This window comes from Symphalangus syndactylus, chromosome X (assembly GCF_028878055.3).
Source record: "Symphalangus syndactylus isolate Jambi chromosome X, NHGRI_mSymSyn1-v2.1_pri, whole genome shotgun sequence".
NCBI lineage: Eukaryota > Metazoa > Chordata > Mammalia > Primates > Hylobatidae > Symphalangus > Symphalangus syndactylus.
The window spans coordinates 112,041,516-112,058,754 of NC_072447.2; the positions used below are offsets into that span (position 1 = coordinate 112,041,516).

The 17,239-nt window shown below is 40.6% G+C and overlaps 1 protein-coding gene across 4 annotated transcripts in view; it reads left to right on the forward strand.

The window, feature by feature from the left end:
• Window positions 1-17,239, forward strand: part of ATG4A (autophagy related 4A cysteine peptidase) — a 59,113-nt gene that overhangs the window by 25,836 nt on the left and 16,038 nt on the right. For all 4 annotated transcript variants that reach the window (XM_055267715.1, XM_055267716.1, XM_055267714.2 and 1 more), the window contains exons 2-6: window positions 7,867-7,977; window positions 10,574-10,645; window positions 13,040-13,138; window positions 15,851-15,952; window positions 16,132-16,204. In XM_055267715.1, the coding sequence (XP_055123690.1) occupies window positions 7,867-7,977; window positions 10,574-10,645; window positions 13,040-13,138; window positions 15,851-15,952; window positions 16,132-16,204 (457 nt within the window). The remainder of the gene's footprint in view (window positions 1-7,866; window positions 7,978-10,573; window positions 10,646-13,039; window positions 13,139-15,850; window positions 15,953-16,131; window positions 16,205-17,239) is intronic.

The following is a 17,239-nucleotide window of genomic DNA, read 5'->3' on the forward strand; positions in this document are numbered from 1 at the left end:
ATGAAGGAGTAATGAGTAGTGGGAAACAACTGGAAATTTACGAAGTGGGCCTTATTAGAGAGGGCTTTAAGTGCCACGTTGATGAGTTTATATTTGATTCCTGTCAGGTGGAACAGTCTTGGAAGCCCATGGAAGATGTTTAGCATTTTATTGTCAACAGCAGAGAGATCCCGTAACATTAGTCTGGCAATGGCATATCTTAGTAAATCATTATTAACTAATTAATTGGTAAGCCTATAGTTTTGCTAAGTAGTGTGGAAAAACCCTAAGGCCTTTAGCTCTTTTACCTTTTTGCACCTGTCTTTTCTCACTGGAAATCTAGATGAGGTAACAGATTATATGACCAATTAGTTCTGAAAAATGAAAATAGAAATTGACAGGGGAAAGAAACACTACCAAGATAGAAGTGCCTCATAATAATGCATAGACATATAAAGTGTTGTTTGCTTAGGAACCGTGTCTAAAACATTGCTTTCAGCTGTCTAGAAAAGTCCAGACACAGTATGTGAATTATATTGCTAATACTTATTCCTCTGGGAGTAGTTTAGATCACTTTCAGTTAAACATAACTATAATGTTCTAACCTCAGACTGTCTGCTCTTATTGTCCCTTATAAACAGTGGGTATTGCATTGTCAGTTTGTTTTAGTGTGTTATATAACCAGAGCATCTGGTTTCTTGCCACCTTAGGCCGGGCCTTCAACACTTTATGCCTGGATTGTTGCAACAACTTTCTCATTGGTCTTCTTATCTCCTGTGCTTGGAATGCAGCTTTTTTTTCATAACAGCAATGTATAGTGGGAAGAATACTGGATGAAGAGTAATATTAACTGGGTTTGAATCTTGATTATACTGCTCACTAGCTATATGATCTTGGGCAAGCCATATCACCTCTCTGAGACTCAGTTCCCTCAACTCTAAAATGGAGGTAGTGGTCCCTGCCCTGTCCCTCTCAAGGGGCTGTCACCAGAATCATGTGAAAGTGCTCTGAAAACTGTCAATAGCTTTACCAAGAGTTGGACTCCACTGGCTGGCTTTATACCTTCCAGAATCTAGTCCCATGCCACCTCTTTCATCTCATTTCTCAATATCCCCCAGAACCTACCCCACTCTCCAATGCATGTAAATGTATGGTGCTCTCATCTGGAATATTCTCCACTCTTGTCTCTGCTCATCCAAATTCAAGGAATAATTTAAAGACCAGTCCAAATTCTACTCCCTCCTTAAAATCTTCCCTGATGATTCCAGTGCTCCTCAATTTCCTCTTTTTGTGCATTTTGACAGCACTTAGATCTTTTCTATTCAATTTCATTTTTTAAAAATGCTGATTGCAACCCCCTATATAGATTTCACCACCCACTGATAAATTAGGATGTGCTGTTTGAAAAACACACTGCTCATTTTATAGATGGAGAATCTGAGGTCCAGAGAAGTGCAGTAGATTTTCTAAGGTCATATATTAAGTGGCAGGGCAGGACTAGAACACAAATTTTGGGGCTTCTAGAATAGAGCTATTTCTAAGAGGGATGTAGGCATTTCCTCCTTTTCCCTTTCCTTTTCCTCCTTTTCCTCACCATGCTGGATATTAAAGAAAAATAAGTCGACACACTATTCATTTTGATTAAATATTTTCATGGTGTCTTGATTCCTAAATGAGCCATGAGCTCAGTATTTGAGTATTGCTGCTTTTTAGTTTGGTTATTGTCCAAAATCAAAGATACAGTACCATGGAAGCTTTCTTTTAACCCACTGCATGGCTTGGCGGTGGCACTAATGTGAAACTGTCCTCCTTGGGAATTCAGTCATGCTTTCCTCCAATTTCCCAGTAACAACTGACTAGCAGGTTGATTCTAAAGAACAAAATCTGTTGAAGAATCAAGGTGATTCTCACCTCAGTTTGTGAAAAAGGTGCCTCTAGTCTTGAATTATATCGCCAACCAAATATTTTTCTTCATCAATACATCCAGTGTGCTACCCTTTCTGTATGCCTTATCAACAAAAAAGATAGCCTTTACAAAGGCGGCATCCTCTGAGCAGCACCTTGTTATCACAGAGGCATTTAGACTCTCCTTTCAAAGCTAGTCTTTTTATCCTTCTGGAAATGGCATCTATCAAAAAAGAGCAGAGCTATCTTAGCAAAGTCAAAAAGAGGCAGCAATTCGGAGGTGCAGTGGTCTATGTGTTAGGTACACTCCTGACCAGTTTGTGTATGGAATCTCATTTCCCCATAGACGTTTCCAAATGCATTTCAGTCAGCAGACAGCAGGCAGCAATTTATCCCTAAGTGAAAACAACAAGAAAAATACACTTAAAAAGGGAATAAGATTTTCAAAAGCATCACTTTAAAGGAAACACAGAAATAGCCCAATTTTGCATTACATTTGTCAGTGGGATTACCATTATGTCAGTAGGATGAATTAACTGAAATCTCTAAGAAATGTCATATTTTCTGGGGCCAAATTATCTATGGCCTGATTAATTTTTCTAGCTGAAAACCAGAGTCTTATCGCTTAACAATTGTCCCTTGCTAACCAGACTGGTTACTTTGCTGACTTGCCCTGAAATTTATCAGGTGTAGCCTCCTCTGCTCCACCACCGCTAACACCAGTCAGTTAAATAGAATCCCATAAAATCCTCTCTAGCTGAATGATAACTCTTTGGTTAAGATTCTCTAATGTAAGTTTGAAAATTTCACTGTTGTCTTAGGAAGTCAAAGTTTATACCAGTCTGTAGAGAAATCATTCATGTCTTTTGCATTATTTGACAACCTAGCATTGCTAGGATGTGACTTGCTGAGTAAATTCAAGAAAACTTGATATTTTGATTGTGAAAATCCACTTGAAATGCTAAGAATTTTTGCCCAATCTTCTGTTTCCTAAGTTCTTGGTTGTCAGAAAAGCAGGTCACAGGGCGGAAGACAAATGAAGATGGGGCAGGGCCTGTGCACAGGTGAGCAGAAGCTGGGGACTAACAGGGGAGTAAGTGAACCCAGGAGGAAGGGGATGAAAGCATGTTGCAGGCTGGGCCAGAGCCTTGGTCTTCTGGCTGTCTTCCTGCTTTCCCAGGCCCTGCTAATTAACCTGTCATCTACCATGCCCGTCTTCAAAAGCCCTGTGCAGGTTGACTTTACCTTCACTGTTTTTTAAACCCCTATCCACAAATCCAGTGAGTCCAACAGATTCTGGCTAGACCAAGCTTATTATCTCCCTACACACCCCCATGGTTTTATGCCACCATTTCATCACCAACACTTGAAAACTGCAAGTTTTCAAGGGCAGTTTTCTCCCCTGCCCCACCCTACACTCAGTTGCTTGCCAAGCCATTTTGGTGTTCCCTCAATCAGGAATTTCCTCCTTTCCCCCTTACCACTTATATCTTATTTCCATTAAGGCTCAGCTCTGATGCCACCTTTTCTAGGTTGTAGAAAGCCTATTCACCCCCAGTTGGAATTACTGTATTTATTTCCTTTTCTTTCCCTGTCTTCCTCATCACTTTCCTTTCACTTATTGCACTTCTGTTAGTTGTTTCCAGACCTAGCTTCTCCACTAAAAAGCTTTTGGAGGGTGGAGACTGTATCTCACTGATGTTTTACCCTCTATACTTAACACATAGTGGGTACTCTATAAAGTTTATGGAATGAAATATGAATGAATATTCAGCCATTACCATACCTATCTCCTGTGGATGTTATCTCAAGTTCTTTAAGATGTGATTTGACATATGCATTGCTGAGAAGGCTGTTTTAGCACCAGCAGTGTCCTGGCATGCTGTTAGAATTGAAAGACGTATAAGGTGGTTATCCTATATCTCAGACCCCTCCTGGCCCTGAGATTCTATGTCCTTTTAATTTCACTTTAGAGAGTTTGTGGTGCTTCTTTCTTTGGCACAAGCTCCACAGAATCTAAGATGAATTGACTGAAATTCATGTCATGAGGTATAAGTGTTTTTGTTAAGCCCTGTCAGAAAATTTGTTTTTCAAAGTGATTTTCTCATTTACTTGCAATTTTCCAAATAACCCTTAGAAATGTAGTCAATTGCCGGAAACCATATTATTAAAGTAAGACATTGGCAAAAATGGCAGAGTAAGAACCTCTGAAAATTCTGTCCATAATAGCAATGAAAAAACTGGCAGAAATAGCATCAAATTTTTCAGAACTCTAGAAATGAACTAAAGGCTTGCAGCAATCCAGGGAACATTTATTCAAGAAAAACAGCTGCATGTTGATAAGACCAGTGAGCTTTGTGGCATTAGTATTTTCATTCACCCTATTCCAATCCCTTTCTCCCTGGCTCTGCAATAGCCTTCAAAATCAATAGCCTTCACTCACAGGGAAAGCCAGCAGCCTGGCAGCCACCAGAGGAGACAGAATAGGGTTGGGACTCTTTTAGAGCCTCATTTCTAGAGAATTGTCATTATTTGATCTGTCTGGAGTTCCCCCAGAAGACCCCCACTTGTAAGACTTCATTTATTTGGCCTGACACAGAGCTACAGAAAGCCTTTTCCCCAGGGCCTTTCTTTTGGAAAATGATTAGAGGCAATCAATTAACTTCTCAGCTGCCTGAAACAATGGATAACATTTCCAGCTAACCACAAAGCTTTGGAGAAAAAGCTGGGGAATGAGATTCCTTGGGGCTTTGGAAAGCTTGGGCATATTCCTGGGAATCTACAGGATTACATGCATGCATAGGGCTGTGCACATGCTCCGGAAAGACCTCAGTAGGTCCTGAGCCCTCACTCTGGCTGATCTTGAGCTCGGCATAAGCAGAAAGTGAAGGCAAAGGCAGAAGACACTGTGTGGCTGAGTGTTGAAGACATGCCCCAACATGTACACAGAGTCCCTTGGCCAAAACTGGGAGGCTTTTTGGCTCCAGGAATTTAAGGAAATCTTTGTCTAATTATGAGCTGGCCACTAAACTAACCCAGCAGAGACTTCAGTACAATAATTATTATTAAAGTACAGTGGAACAGGGTGAAGCCTGTTGTCCCTGAGACCTTGTAGAAACTAATTCTTGGTCCACCAAGTTATAGATTTGTAGCTCTGCCTATATAGTCCCTATCTCTTTAAACAGACTGAAAAGGCAGGGAACTCATATCAGCGTGATATCTGGTTTGTTTATTTTTAAAGGCAAGACAAAGGTAGTTTGTGAAAAATTTAAAACAAAAAGTATTGCTGTTAATCAGAAGTGATTGTATTGGAAATGATATTTTACTTCTGCACCTCATCCACTTCCCAGATTGCTTTTTCATCTGAGTTTTCCCTATGTAGGACCTGTTCCTCTTTCCTCCCTAGACCCCCATGTACATAATCTTCCCACGTCACTGCTTCTTGCTTCTGTTAATTTCATTTTCTGTTCTTTCATTTGTTCCATACATGTAGCCTCGATTCAAGGATGGCTGTGGCCTCACATACTGCATTCAGGGTGTCTATCTTTTAAGAGAAGAATCAAGAAGAATAGAGACTATAATGACCTTCTTGCTGGCCTAGCTAGGCCTGAGAGGGGGTGAAATGTAAGAGTAAAATTCTTTGGCTGCCATTTTGATCAGAGCCATCCCAAATGAAGCAAGGCAGTTGTCACAAGCTTTAAAGGGCTTTACTAATTTGACCAGATAACTGGCCAGTGACTCACTGAGACAGGGTTGGCGATAGAGAAATGGTATTTCTTTGGCCAGTACTAAAAAAAGACCCAAGGCTTATATGCATACATGTTGTACATTCATCCAGTGCCACCCATCCTCACCCCTACCAAGGCAATGCCAGAGAGGTTGCCCTTTTCCTACAGTCTCCTCAAGTTACTTATTTTCTGATTTTCTTTCTCTTTTTAGGCTACACTAGATGTTCATTTAAAACTGATTTCTTCTGCCTGTGAGGGGTAGAGGGTAGGGTGGGGAGGTACACAGTGTGATTTGCCCCACCTCAGTCCACCACCTCCTGGGGATGGCCTGACCTGGATAATCATTTTTAGCCTGGTATTTCCTGGGCATGGGCCAGGGGCTGAGGCCAGCAGCAGAGAGGCTAAGATGGCACAGGCTCCCTGTCAGATTTGGTAGTGATGAATTTTCACTGGGGAACAAAATGGCTGTTTCTAACTTCTTTAGATTTGAAACACTGCAGAGACTATCATCTTAATAACTAAAATATATTGAGAAAGGCTACTTAAATCCCTGAATGACTGGAATTCTGTAAGATATTTTAAGAAAGGTAATATCCCTGGTTAACAGTGTTTCTTTTTCTTTTTCTTTCTTTCTTTTTTTTTTTTTTTTTTTGAGACGGAATCTTACTGTGTCACCAGGCTGGAGTGCAGTGGCGCGATCTTGGCTCACTGCAACCTTGGCCTCCCGGGTTCAAGCGATTCTCCTGCTTCAGCCTCCTGAGTAGCTGGGACTACAGGCATGCACCACCATGCCCAGCTAATTTTTGTATTTTTAGTAGAGACGGAGTTTCACCATGTTGGCCAGGATGGTCTCGATCTCAGCTGTGTTTCTAAAAGTACTTGTACAAATTATAATTTCAACTTCCAACAAAATATTTATATGATCAGAACAGACTCATTTTTTTTTTTATCAGAACAGACTCGTTTATATTTGGGAGCATTTATTTCTATGAAAACAATATGCCCTTGCCTTAGAAAACAAAAACAAAATAAAATAAAACAATTTATCCTTTGAAGGGATTTCTTTTAGAGAATCTCTGCAGCTACTTGTAGTTGTACAAATGGCCCCCTACTTTCTCTGTGCTCCCTTCCTCATAGGGGCTGAGGAGCCCCCATGAGTTGAGAGGTATATGTTGAGTATCTTAGCTTTGAGCTTGAAATATATTTTCTCATAGATATAGCACCATAAACTATGAAATAAACTATCAATTTAAATTTTCTAGTTACAGATTAAAATAGGTTTTGTGGACTAGCTTGGAAATATATTTACTGTTTATAATATAATTTCTATCAGAAAATTATTATTTATTTTTTTAAAGAGATGGGGGTTGGCACTGAAAGTTCAAGCTTCTGATCATGGCTTAGTCTTTCTGGTAACCAGCCTCCATCCAGAAACCCACCAAGAGATACTTCATTAGAATAGAAGATGCTCTTATCACCCAGGAAATTCACTGGGAGCTCTATGTCAGGAACCAGGGAGAAACGCCAAATTTCAGAAGAAAAGATGCACGTAGCATCCCTGTCACTCACCATAACAAAGGTTTTAGGAGCTCTGTGCCAGAAAACAGTGATAGAAACTAAATATATATTTCTTATTATATCTTAATAGTCATCTGTGTATACCAAGAACAAGTTATGTTTACCGTTAACTTCAAGATCCTTCTTTGCAGAAGCCATATGTGAATAAAATGGCAAATAAAAATACTATGAAAACATCTGGTCTTCCAGCTAAAATATTACCATATACACAGTTGTACAAACATTTAGGCTTGTCACAGCACCTTCCAAGCCACTGGCCACTAGAAACCTCGCAATACAAACCTCATGATATTTCCTGTGACATGGGCGGGACTTAGGTATGCAGGTACTGTATCACCTCAACACACTCAAGAGTAGGGGAAGCTCAATAATTGGCTATTTACAAAGAAGGCCCCATGGTATAAAATGTTTTGAAGTAACTGTGGCCAAATGATTTTTTTGAGATGGTGTTAAGTGGGACCTTGAGAAAGGGAAGGTCAAAAGAGATGGCCAAGAGGAAATCCTTCAGCTAAAGGATTTAGAGGTCTTGTGTCTTTGTTCCTCAAGGAAAAGGAATTGCTTCCATTAGATTCAAGCTGCTGACCTTTCACCTTCAGTGCAAAGGTAATAATCAGTCAACCACAAAGGTAAGCCCCTTCTATTAAATTTTACTTAAGTTTCTTTCCTTTTCTTTCAGTTTTATCCAAGTATGAAAACCAGATTACTATTTTCACTGACTACCTAGAAGAATATCCAGATACAGATGAGCTGGTATGGATCTTAGGGAAGCAGCATCTCCTTAAAACAGGTAAGATTTGGTAGCATTTGTCTGTAAGAACTCAGATGAGGTAGGCACCTGTGGATTCAGGGTTTGTACTTTTTCTTCTTGGGTTGGCAGAGCATTGTCTTGCTCAATGTTAATGCTACTCTGAGGTGGATTTAACTTGTAGTCAACGGAGCTTAAGCCTCAGGACTTTTGCTTGGACAGGCCCCTTCCAAGGCCCTGAAAGGCCCTAGTAGTGTGTTTACATGGTTATAGGTTTTTGCACAATTTGCACAAGTAATATATTTTTATTCTTTTCCTTAAAGGAGAATCCCCAAATTCTAGAAGCCTTGGGTTTCAAAAAACACGGACCCACTCCTGGTATCACTAATCAGTCTCTAGCCTTTCGTGACTGGCCTACATATTTATTACTCTCACATGCTTGTCTGGCTAGATAAAAACACCCAGGGACTTCCAGACAACCCATGGACCTCACAAACAATATCAGACCTAAGTTTTTCTTATGTTTTAGATCTTTTGCTAACCGTACCACTGTCTCAGTTTATTCTGATTTTGTATAGAACTTTTAGCCACTGCAGCTAGATGGAAAGGAGGCTTGAATTTTTCTTCCTTACCATTACATTCTTTAGATTGGGAAAGAAAGACCTTTTAACCTGAAACTGCTAACAGCCCAGCACCCAGATAAAGCCAGAGCTTGGAAAGAGGCAGCTCTGAGATTTGTATCTTTCTGAGGAGACATCCTCTTCAGAGGTCCTCACTTAGCGTGGAGGAAGGAACAGGAAGAGGCTGATGAAAAGGCAGGAGAGGAAGTTAGGCATTGTCGAGCTCCTCCTGAGCCTGGCGTCATTGTTTTGATTGGAGAATTCTGAACAGTGGAAAGCCTGGAGCTAGCGATTAGGAGATCTTTTGTATTCAGACTCTTCTAACTCAGGTAAGTCACTGTCTCTTTATGGATCTTAACTTCCTTCAGTGGTACTTAAAATGAGGGGATTTGAGGGGATCTCTTCTAATTCTGCATTCCATGACAATAGGAATCCCCAGGTTGCCAAATCCACTCATGTTCAAATGTTAAATTGGGAAACGCCTCTTAAAGTGAAATCATTGCTAAAATGTCCATACAACTTCCCCAGCATAAAGCCACACAAGAAGGCATAAAGACTGTCAGAGGCAGGAGTGAGGGTGTGGACATTTAAGAGGACGGACACATAACAGCTAACATTTGTCATAGGTTCACTGCATACTAGTCACCATCCAAGCACTTTACGTGTATTATCTTTTGAATACTCACAACTCAATGACGTAGGTACTGTAATTCTCCCCATTTATGGATGAGGAAACTGAAGCTCAGAGAGGTTAAGTTAACCAGGTTACACAGCTGGTAAGTAGCAGAGTCAGGGCTCAAACCCAAGCAAAATATGACTTCAGGTGTCTTAGTCTTAACCATTATACATCTGCTTCCCTGAATGTGCTAGGCACTGGGGCATGGAAGGGAGGGAAAATACAGATAGCTCAACTTTCCGATTTGCTCCAAAGAAAAGGAAGACAGAAAATAGAAACTATTGGCTAAAAGTAGATTTCCTTTTGTTCTTTTTAAGTGCAGTGACTGTAAGTTCTATACAGAATATAATGCAGACATGTTGTTGAGAAGAGGGAGAGAAGTGACTAAGAAAGACAGCCACATCTAAATACAGATAAAAATGTGGAAGCCATATTTGTGGCCCATCAAAGTAAATTTATGTCATAAAATACAAGAAAGCATGCTTTGAAAAAAGACACAAAAACATTTGTGATATTATATATGCATTTAGGTTATAAGTGCCAATTGCACTAGTTGCTATAGATACATTTCTTACACACCTAATTTGCTTAGTAAGACATTTCCTTTTTATTTAAACGTGCATGTGTGCATGAACAGACACACATGCACCCACACAAACAAGCCAACCCCTAGTTTTTGTTTTGTTTTATTTTGTTTTGCTTGAGACAGGGTCTCTCTGTTACTCAGGCTAGAGTACAGTGGTGATCATAGCTCACTGCAACCTCGAACTCCTGGGTTCAAGTGATCCTCATACCTCATTTTTTTTTGTAGAGATGGGGTCTCACTATGTTGCCCAGGCTGGTCTTGAATTCCTGGCCTCAAGCGATCTCCCTGTCTCAGCTTCCCAAAGCACTGGGATTACAGGTGTGAGTCGCTGGGCCCAGCCAAACCTCTAGTTTTAGATGAGGGATGATGGGTGCTGATGCAAGATCCAACCAACCATCATTCAGGCTGGAGCTGGTAGTCTTGTTAGTGGGTTCCCTAGGATCCTTAATTTTCTTATTCCTTGTCTTTTGGCAATGATCCCAGTGTTTGTAACTGCCAGGACTGTGGAACTCAGTGAAAAGATGACAGGAGCTACCCAACGTCATTATACTAGTCAAGTAGCTCTGGTCAAACCATAGGTTGGGAGAAATACTGAAATTATTTGGCTAAAATGAGAATGGGTTTCCTGTGAATTTACCTAGCCCCATAATAATGGAATTGACTGGTTATTTAAAATTAAGTTAGTAGCTGGCTCAGAAGTAAAGGTGGGTATTTTTAGATATGGTGATTTAATTTTAATTTTACATTTAATTACAGAAAAATCTAAGCTGTTGTCTGATATAAGTGCTCGTCTATGGTTTACATACAGAAGGAAATTTTCACCAATTGGTAGGTATATCATTTGTTTTACTGTGCTTTATGCCTTGTGGATGGCTTGCCTGAGGTTATCAGTGACTTCATAGAAATCTCAGAATTAACAGCTCACTATAGCAAAGAATTTGATTTAGGAGACTAAGTAAATCTTACGCTTCATCCAAAAGTTTCATTGCTAAAGTATCCTTTCACATATGGCTCTATGGCATTGAGGGGTTATGACAGTATACTTTTGACACCACCTCCAAGTGTTTAGGCACCAGATGATATTACTTGTTATACTTTTGAGATTAAGGGGGAAAATCACATAATCTTTTAATTTGTATAATATCTGTTAAATTACAATCCACTGCTTTGTGGAACTATGTGATTATTAATGAAAATTGTGTCTTGAAAGAAAGAAAATAATTTATTTGTTTTTTTTTCCCCCTTATGACATGAAAACACCTTGCCATTGAGAGACAAATTACAGTAGTTTCCTTGGAACTAATTCTAGGCTGTTACCAGCTGTCAACTAGAAAAAAGGACAGCTCAATAGGTGAAGTGAATATGCTGCCTTCATAAAGGATATACAACACATTTGCAAGTAGGGTGGCCACTTCCTAGTATCATGGCCCTGTAAGAAAAGGGCCTACAAATGGTGAAATCTGCTCTTCTAAGAGGAAACTAGAATGAAATCAACCTCTCTGTTCAGTGCCGAAAATGAAGGTCACACAGACTTTTCTTTTCTTTCTGTTTTTTTTTTTTTTTTTTTTGAGATGGAGTCTCACACTCTCACCCAGGCTAGAGTGCAGTGGCGCGATCTCAGCTCATTGCAAGCTCCGCCTCCCGGGTTCACGCCATTCTCCTGCCTCAGCCTCCCGAGTAGCTGCCAACATGCCCGGCTAAGTTTTTGTATTTTTAGTAGAGACAGGGTCTCACCGTGTTAGCAAGGATGGTCTCAATCTCCTGACCTTGTGATCCGTCCGCCTCGGCCTCCCAAAGTGCTGGGATTATAGGCGTGAGCCACCACGCCCGGCCCTTTTTTTTTTTTTTTTATTGCTCTCCCCAGAAATATCTCAGTCAGTAACAAACAAAAGAACAATCTTTAGTAACCAGTGGTTCTGAACTGTTAACTTTCTCTGGCTGAGGAGCTCTTTGCAAGGCTGGAAAATATTTCTAATTTTACTCTGCCAATATTTTGGCAATAGATGATCCCTTCTTTATGTGGGCCTCATTGCATCTTTTCCATATTAATCTGGCCAATAATCCCAGCATTAGCAAGAGCCAAAAGGCACCCCTTCCAGGTCATAAATTGGCTCCCTCCTTCCCATCTTCTTGTAGTAACTCTCCTTCAGTCCCCACAACTAAAAGAAAGGGGTGACCACCTTGACCCACTTGTCCTACAAGGTTGATGACCCCCTTTGAAGTTAGTCTTCTGAGATCATGCTTATAGCATATTTTTCCACTTCCACACTGGGAAAAGAAAACAATGAAAACAAAATATCCTCTCTGCCGTACAAGTTATCTGATTTCATTGGCCCCTTGGAAAAGGATATTGAGCTCACCCTGGCCTCATATGTGGGATTTTCTTTGCATAAGGTGTTCTTAAAATGGAACCTGTTGTCTTATTTCATTTATTAACTAATTTTATACCTTTAAAAGATACATTTCTAATTTATTAATATGGGTTTAAATTATGATCATACTCAAAACATCAAGTATTTGCATCATCCTCTATGGGTTCTAGAACACTTTCACAGATATTCTCTCAGTTCTTACAATACCCACTGATAGTAGGCAGAGTATGTACTATTATGCTCAGCCTATAGATGAGATTTAGATTAGACAACTAGAGACTGGTCTTCTGATGCCTCATCTAGGGATCTTTCCCCTATTTTACAACGTCCTTCTTTCTGTTCAGATCTTCATAGTGTATATTCCGAATAGTCATGAGCCTTCCAAATCTCTTTGACCATTTTGATGATTGCCTTTGGTAGTATTTGTTCTTTATCTAAGTAAGACTGGCTTCCCTGAGAATTTCAGGGCCATGCAAGTGAGCTATGCAAGGCAAGGTTTGGGTCTGGCAGATGATGACATGGAATGGACTAAGGGTTTGTATTCATACATGGCAGTCACCTACCAAAATTGCATGTGTACCTAGAAGTCTTCAAGCAGAAAACATAAGAGACACATTTAGTTCATTTGCTTGTTTTATGTTTGGCCGTAGAACCTGTTTTGGTTGACTCAGCACTATGTTTGCAAGTTCCAACCATATACCCAAATCTTGTTTGATCTGTAGGTATATCTGTCACCTCGCTTTTCAGAGTATATATATTTGCCTGTCTTGTGTGAGTCCCAAATATGCTGATGTTTCAGGAAAGGGCAATTTGAGGAACCCATATTCATTCCCTTCCATTTTGCCAACAGGTGGAACGGGCCCTTCATCAGATGCTGGTTGGGGATGTATGCTACGCTGTGGACAGATGATGCTGGCTCAAGCCCTTATCTGTAGACACTTAGGAAGGGGTGAGTTAAATTTGTTTTATAAACTTTCTCAGAGACCTCTGCAGTATCACTTGCTGCTGTTGATTTAGCTTGATGCTGAGCCTTGGGAACACTCAGTAACAAACTTGAGGGTCTTAAAATGCTCTCTGCAAGCTCAAGTGGTGGGGCTGACAAGTCAACAAAGCCCCTCATAAGAAGGAAACAGTTAGTGTTTCCTTGTGAGTCACCAAGCCAGGGAGTGATTTTCCTGGGACAGAACTGAACATTGAGGGAGGTATGTCATTTATCCTTTCCATCTTTGCTATTGTTTGAGTAAGTCCTTAGAAATGCAAGATAACAAAGGGAGCAGGAAGAAGGGTGTGGTGGTAAGTCTGTTTCTTGACCTCGTTTAAGATATCTGCCTGGTGAAGGATGTAAGTGACCTAAAGGAAGTGCATAGAGGGAGCTGGCGCTATTTTGGTTTTGGTTCACTAAGGATGTCCAGCTGATGATGAAGGAATCTTTAAATTTGTTTCCTTGGGAGGACATTTAATTAAGAAAGCCTTCTGATAATGGTTGTTGGAACTCTTTTTTTTTTTTTTTTTTTTTTTTTGAGTCGGAGTTTCGCTCTGTCTCCCAGGCTGGAGTGCAGTGGTCGATCTCGGCTCACTGCAACCTCTGACCCTCGGGTTCAAGCAATTCTCCGCCTCAGCATCCTGAGTAGCTGGGATTACAGGTGCCTGCCACCACGCCTGGCTGATTTTTGTATTTTTAGTAGAGATGGTGTTTTGCCATGTTGGCCAGGCTGATCTCGAACTCCTGACCTCAGAAGATCCACCCGCCTCGGCCTCTCAAAGTGCTAGGATTACAGGCATGAGCCACCGCGCCTGGCTGGTTGTTGGAACTCTTGAGTCTTGCTTTCTTAAGACATGTACATACTTCCCTATGGGCATCTGAAGGCTGGGGTTGGCTGGATGCCAGTTCAGGCACTTGGGTGAAGGTCCAGTTGGACTTGAGGATGAGAGAGTGAAAGGACACTTTGGATGAGATTGGGCTGCTGAACTCATTGACTGTTGCTAATTGAGGTTTAGAAGTATAGAAACATCATTTTCCTTTTCCCACTGTGCAAACTCACAGATTTTGCTACAGCTTTCAGAGAGGATTGGAGAAGGGCCTAGGTAGGTTTCAGGGCTTGTTACCTTCTCTTCAGGGTTTGGGATATCCTGCTTCCCCTGGATAGTATAATAATTTCCATTTTACAGATGAGGAAACCGAGGCTCAGGGAAGTGATGTGATTTACCCAGGGTGAAACAGCAAGAAATCAAAGATTTGGGGATAAAATAAAGATATACCAACTCCTTGTCCAGTGATTTCCCTTGTTTATACATGCTTCTTGGTGTAGATCCATTCTTACTATTTAATTTTTTTTTCATTTATAACACACTTCAAAATGATTATTTTGGAAAGGAGTTCTGGAAGTAGGGAGCAAACTGGAAAAAAAAAAAAGAAACCCCACAGCCAGCAATCTCAATTGTTTCAATACAAAATCAAGTAGCAGGAAGAAGTTGGAAATAGATCTTGTAGCTAAGAGGAGTTAAAAGAGTAATTTTGTAAAGATGTCTTTTGGATTGTTTCCTATTCAGCTATTTTAAAATTAAGGTGGAGTATTCACTTACCATTGTCATCAGCAAATATTTAGTGGTATTTAGCAGCCAGCTAATTAGGATTTCCCCAGACTTGGACAATTTGGTAGCTAATGAAAAGAAGTTGGATGTGGTTCACCCTCTGAGGGCTGTGCTGGATCCAAAGTTAAAAACTTTGGTTTTAGAAACACTAGAAGCAAAAGACAACTGAAGAGTCTGGAGATAATGGCTTTTGGCTTCAAGTGTAGTTCGGTCTTTATTTCAAGCTCTCTCTGAAACCTCAGGAGAAAAATTTGTCTTGGACACAAACTAAGCCTCAAAAATCTGTCCCGTTAGACAGCGTTTCTAGAGCTGAGAGGATTGCAGTGATTACATAGAGTTTTTGCAGTTGTCCTCAGTAAGTTACGAATGGCCTCTGTAGGATTTAGGGGCTGTGCTGAAGGCACAGATGGTATCCGTACAGATGTAGTTATTTTGGCATTGGTCTTAGGGAAACCTTGAACACCTGATAGCAAAGGTATTTGTTTTCCCAAAGCTCAGTATGGACTTTTTAAAAGGTGGTGTAAAAACGACAGCATGCAATTTTTTTAAGCTTCCTTAGTTGTGAGCTGTGTATATTCCCCTGTGAACTGTCGTATATCAGAATAGCACTTCTTACCCGTGAGATCCTTTTGTCAATGCTGCCAAAATATAAGAGCAAAAGCCATTGCTGTCTATGTGGAGATGAGATGCTGTGGCATCTGGCTTATATACTGATGTACTGCTGGGCTTTGTGGTGACCTCCTATTCACTGAGTAACTGGCCAGAAAGGCCTTTGTGGCATTGTTTTTATGTAATATTTATCCAGCTCCAGCCCTTGGGTTAAGTCAGTTCCTTGGTCAACTTCTTGTTTTGCTTTTACTTTATACCCACCGAGTCCTTGAAAGCAAGCACTTTCCAGATGTCTTTGTCATCAAAATGAAAGATACTTAGGAATGTTCTAACTTGATCATTCCTGCCTTCTAGATGTGGTGCCTTTGTTTTCCTTCTAACTTTGTAGTTACAATAAAAGTGCAGAGAGGTAATAAACGGTTATAAAAATGTTTCTAACCCATTTTTTTTTCTTAAAAAGACTGGAGCTGGGAGAAACAAAAAGAACAACCCAAAGAATACCAACGCATCTTACAGTGCTTCTTAGATAGAAAAGATTGTTGCTACTCTATCCATCAAATGGGTAAGGTCATAAACCAATAGTTTAAAGGCAGTGCCTATTCCTGTTCCTTCTCCTCCCTTGTCTTATATGTGGCTCCATTAAGTTGTCCATCTGCTTAATTATTTATGCAAAAAATCAGGATTTTGTGGCTTATTGGAAGATCTTTTGCTAACATGTTAATTTTTTCCACATAAAAACAGCACAAATGGGTGTAGGAGAAGGGAAATCAATTGGAGAGTGGTTTGGACCAAATACAGTTGCACAGGTGTTAAAGTAAGTAAAAGAGTCTGGCATCTGCCTTATTCTGCTGTCTCCTATGCTTCCCTCCCTAGACAACTAAACCTCCCATCAACCGAGGTATTCTTGCAATCCCGCTAAGCTACTCCTCCCACTAAACCATCAAATATCTGTGCCATTTTGCTCAGATGGCTCTTTGAAATGTGTAAGCATGGATATCTGTCTCAGTGTAACAGAGTTATATTCACTGGTAGCAGTATATGTGGCTGTATCCTAGGACTCATTCAGTGTCTCATGCTACAGATTGATGCTCATGTGCCTGGGAGCCATTGGCCTGAGGGTCCCTTTGAAGCCAAAAGTTTTATACTAAGTGGTAGAGGCTAAGCCAGCCTAAGCAAGAAATGGACCTCCACAGGGCTCCCACATGCACTACATAATATTTAAAAACCCTGTTCATTCAGCATTTTCTGTGTACCTTTACTGTGCTAAGTTCTGGGGGTGCAGAAATAAACTTGACACAGTCCTTGCCTCAAGGAACTCACCACCTGTTGGGGGAGACAAACCCCAGGGAAGTCTTGGAATCAGTTTGTCATCTCATAGCAGACTCAAGGTGTCCCAGTGTGGTATTTTTCCAGTTGTCTTGTTAAATTCCAGAATTCACCTCCCACCAAGCAAGAGGCAAGGTGGAGAGGTCAGGACCAACTTTTTGAAAGCAAATGGGGTGAGTGATATTAGTACTTACACCTGCAGACCACCTTACCTGTTGTCACTCTCCTTCCTAACAACCTATCACTGGATGGAAACTCCATGAGGGCAGAGATTGTATTTATCTTGTTTACTCTGTAACACTAGCACATAGAACTGCCTGGCATGCATAAGTACTCAATAAGTGCTCGATGAATAAATGAAAATGGCAGCCAGAATCTGAGGCCATATTTAGGGATCAGAAGATTGAAACCTTCTGGCCTCCTTTGGTGTAGAATATTAAGCTCCTGGGCATTATGGGGGGACCTATTCCATGCAAAGTACAGACAGGATGCTGTTTCCATTACTAACCAGTCTTCAGTGAAC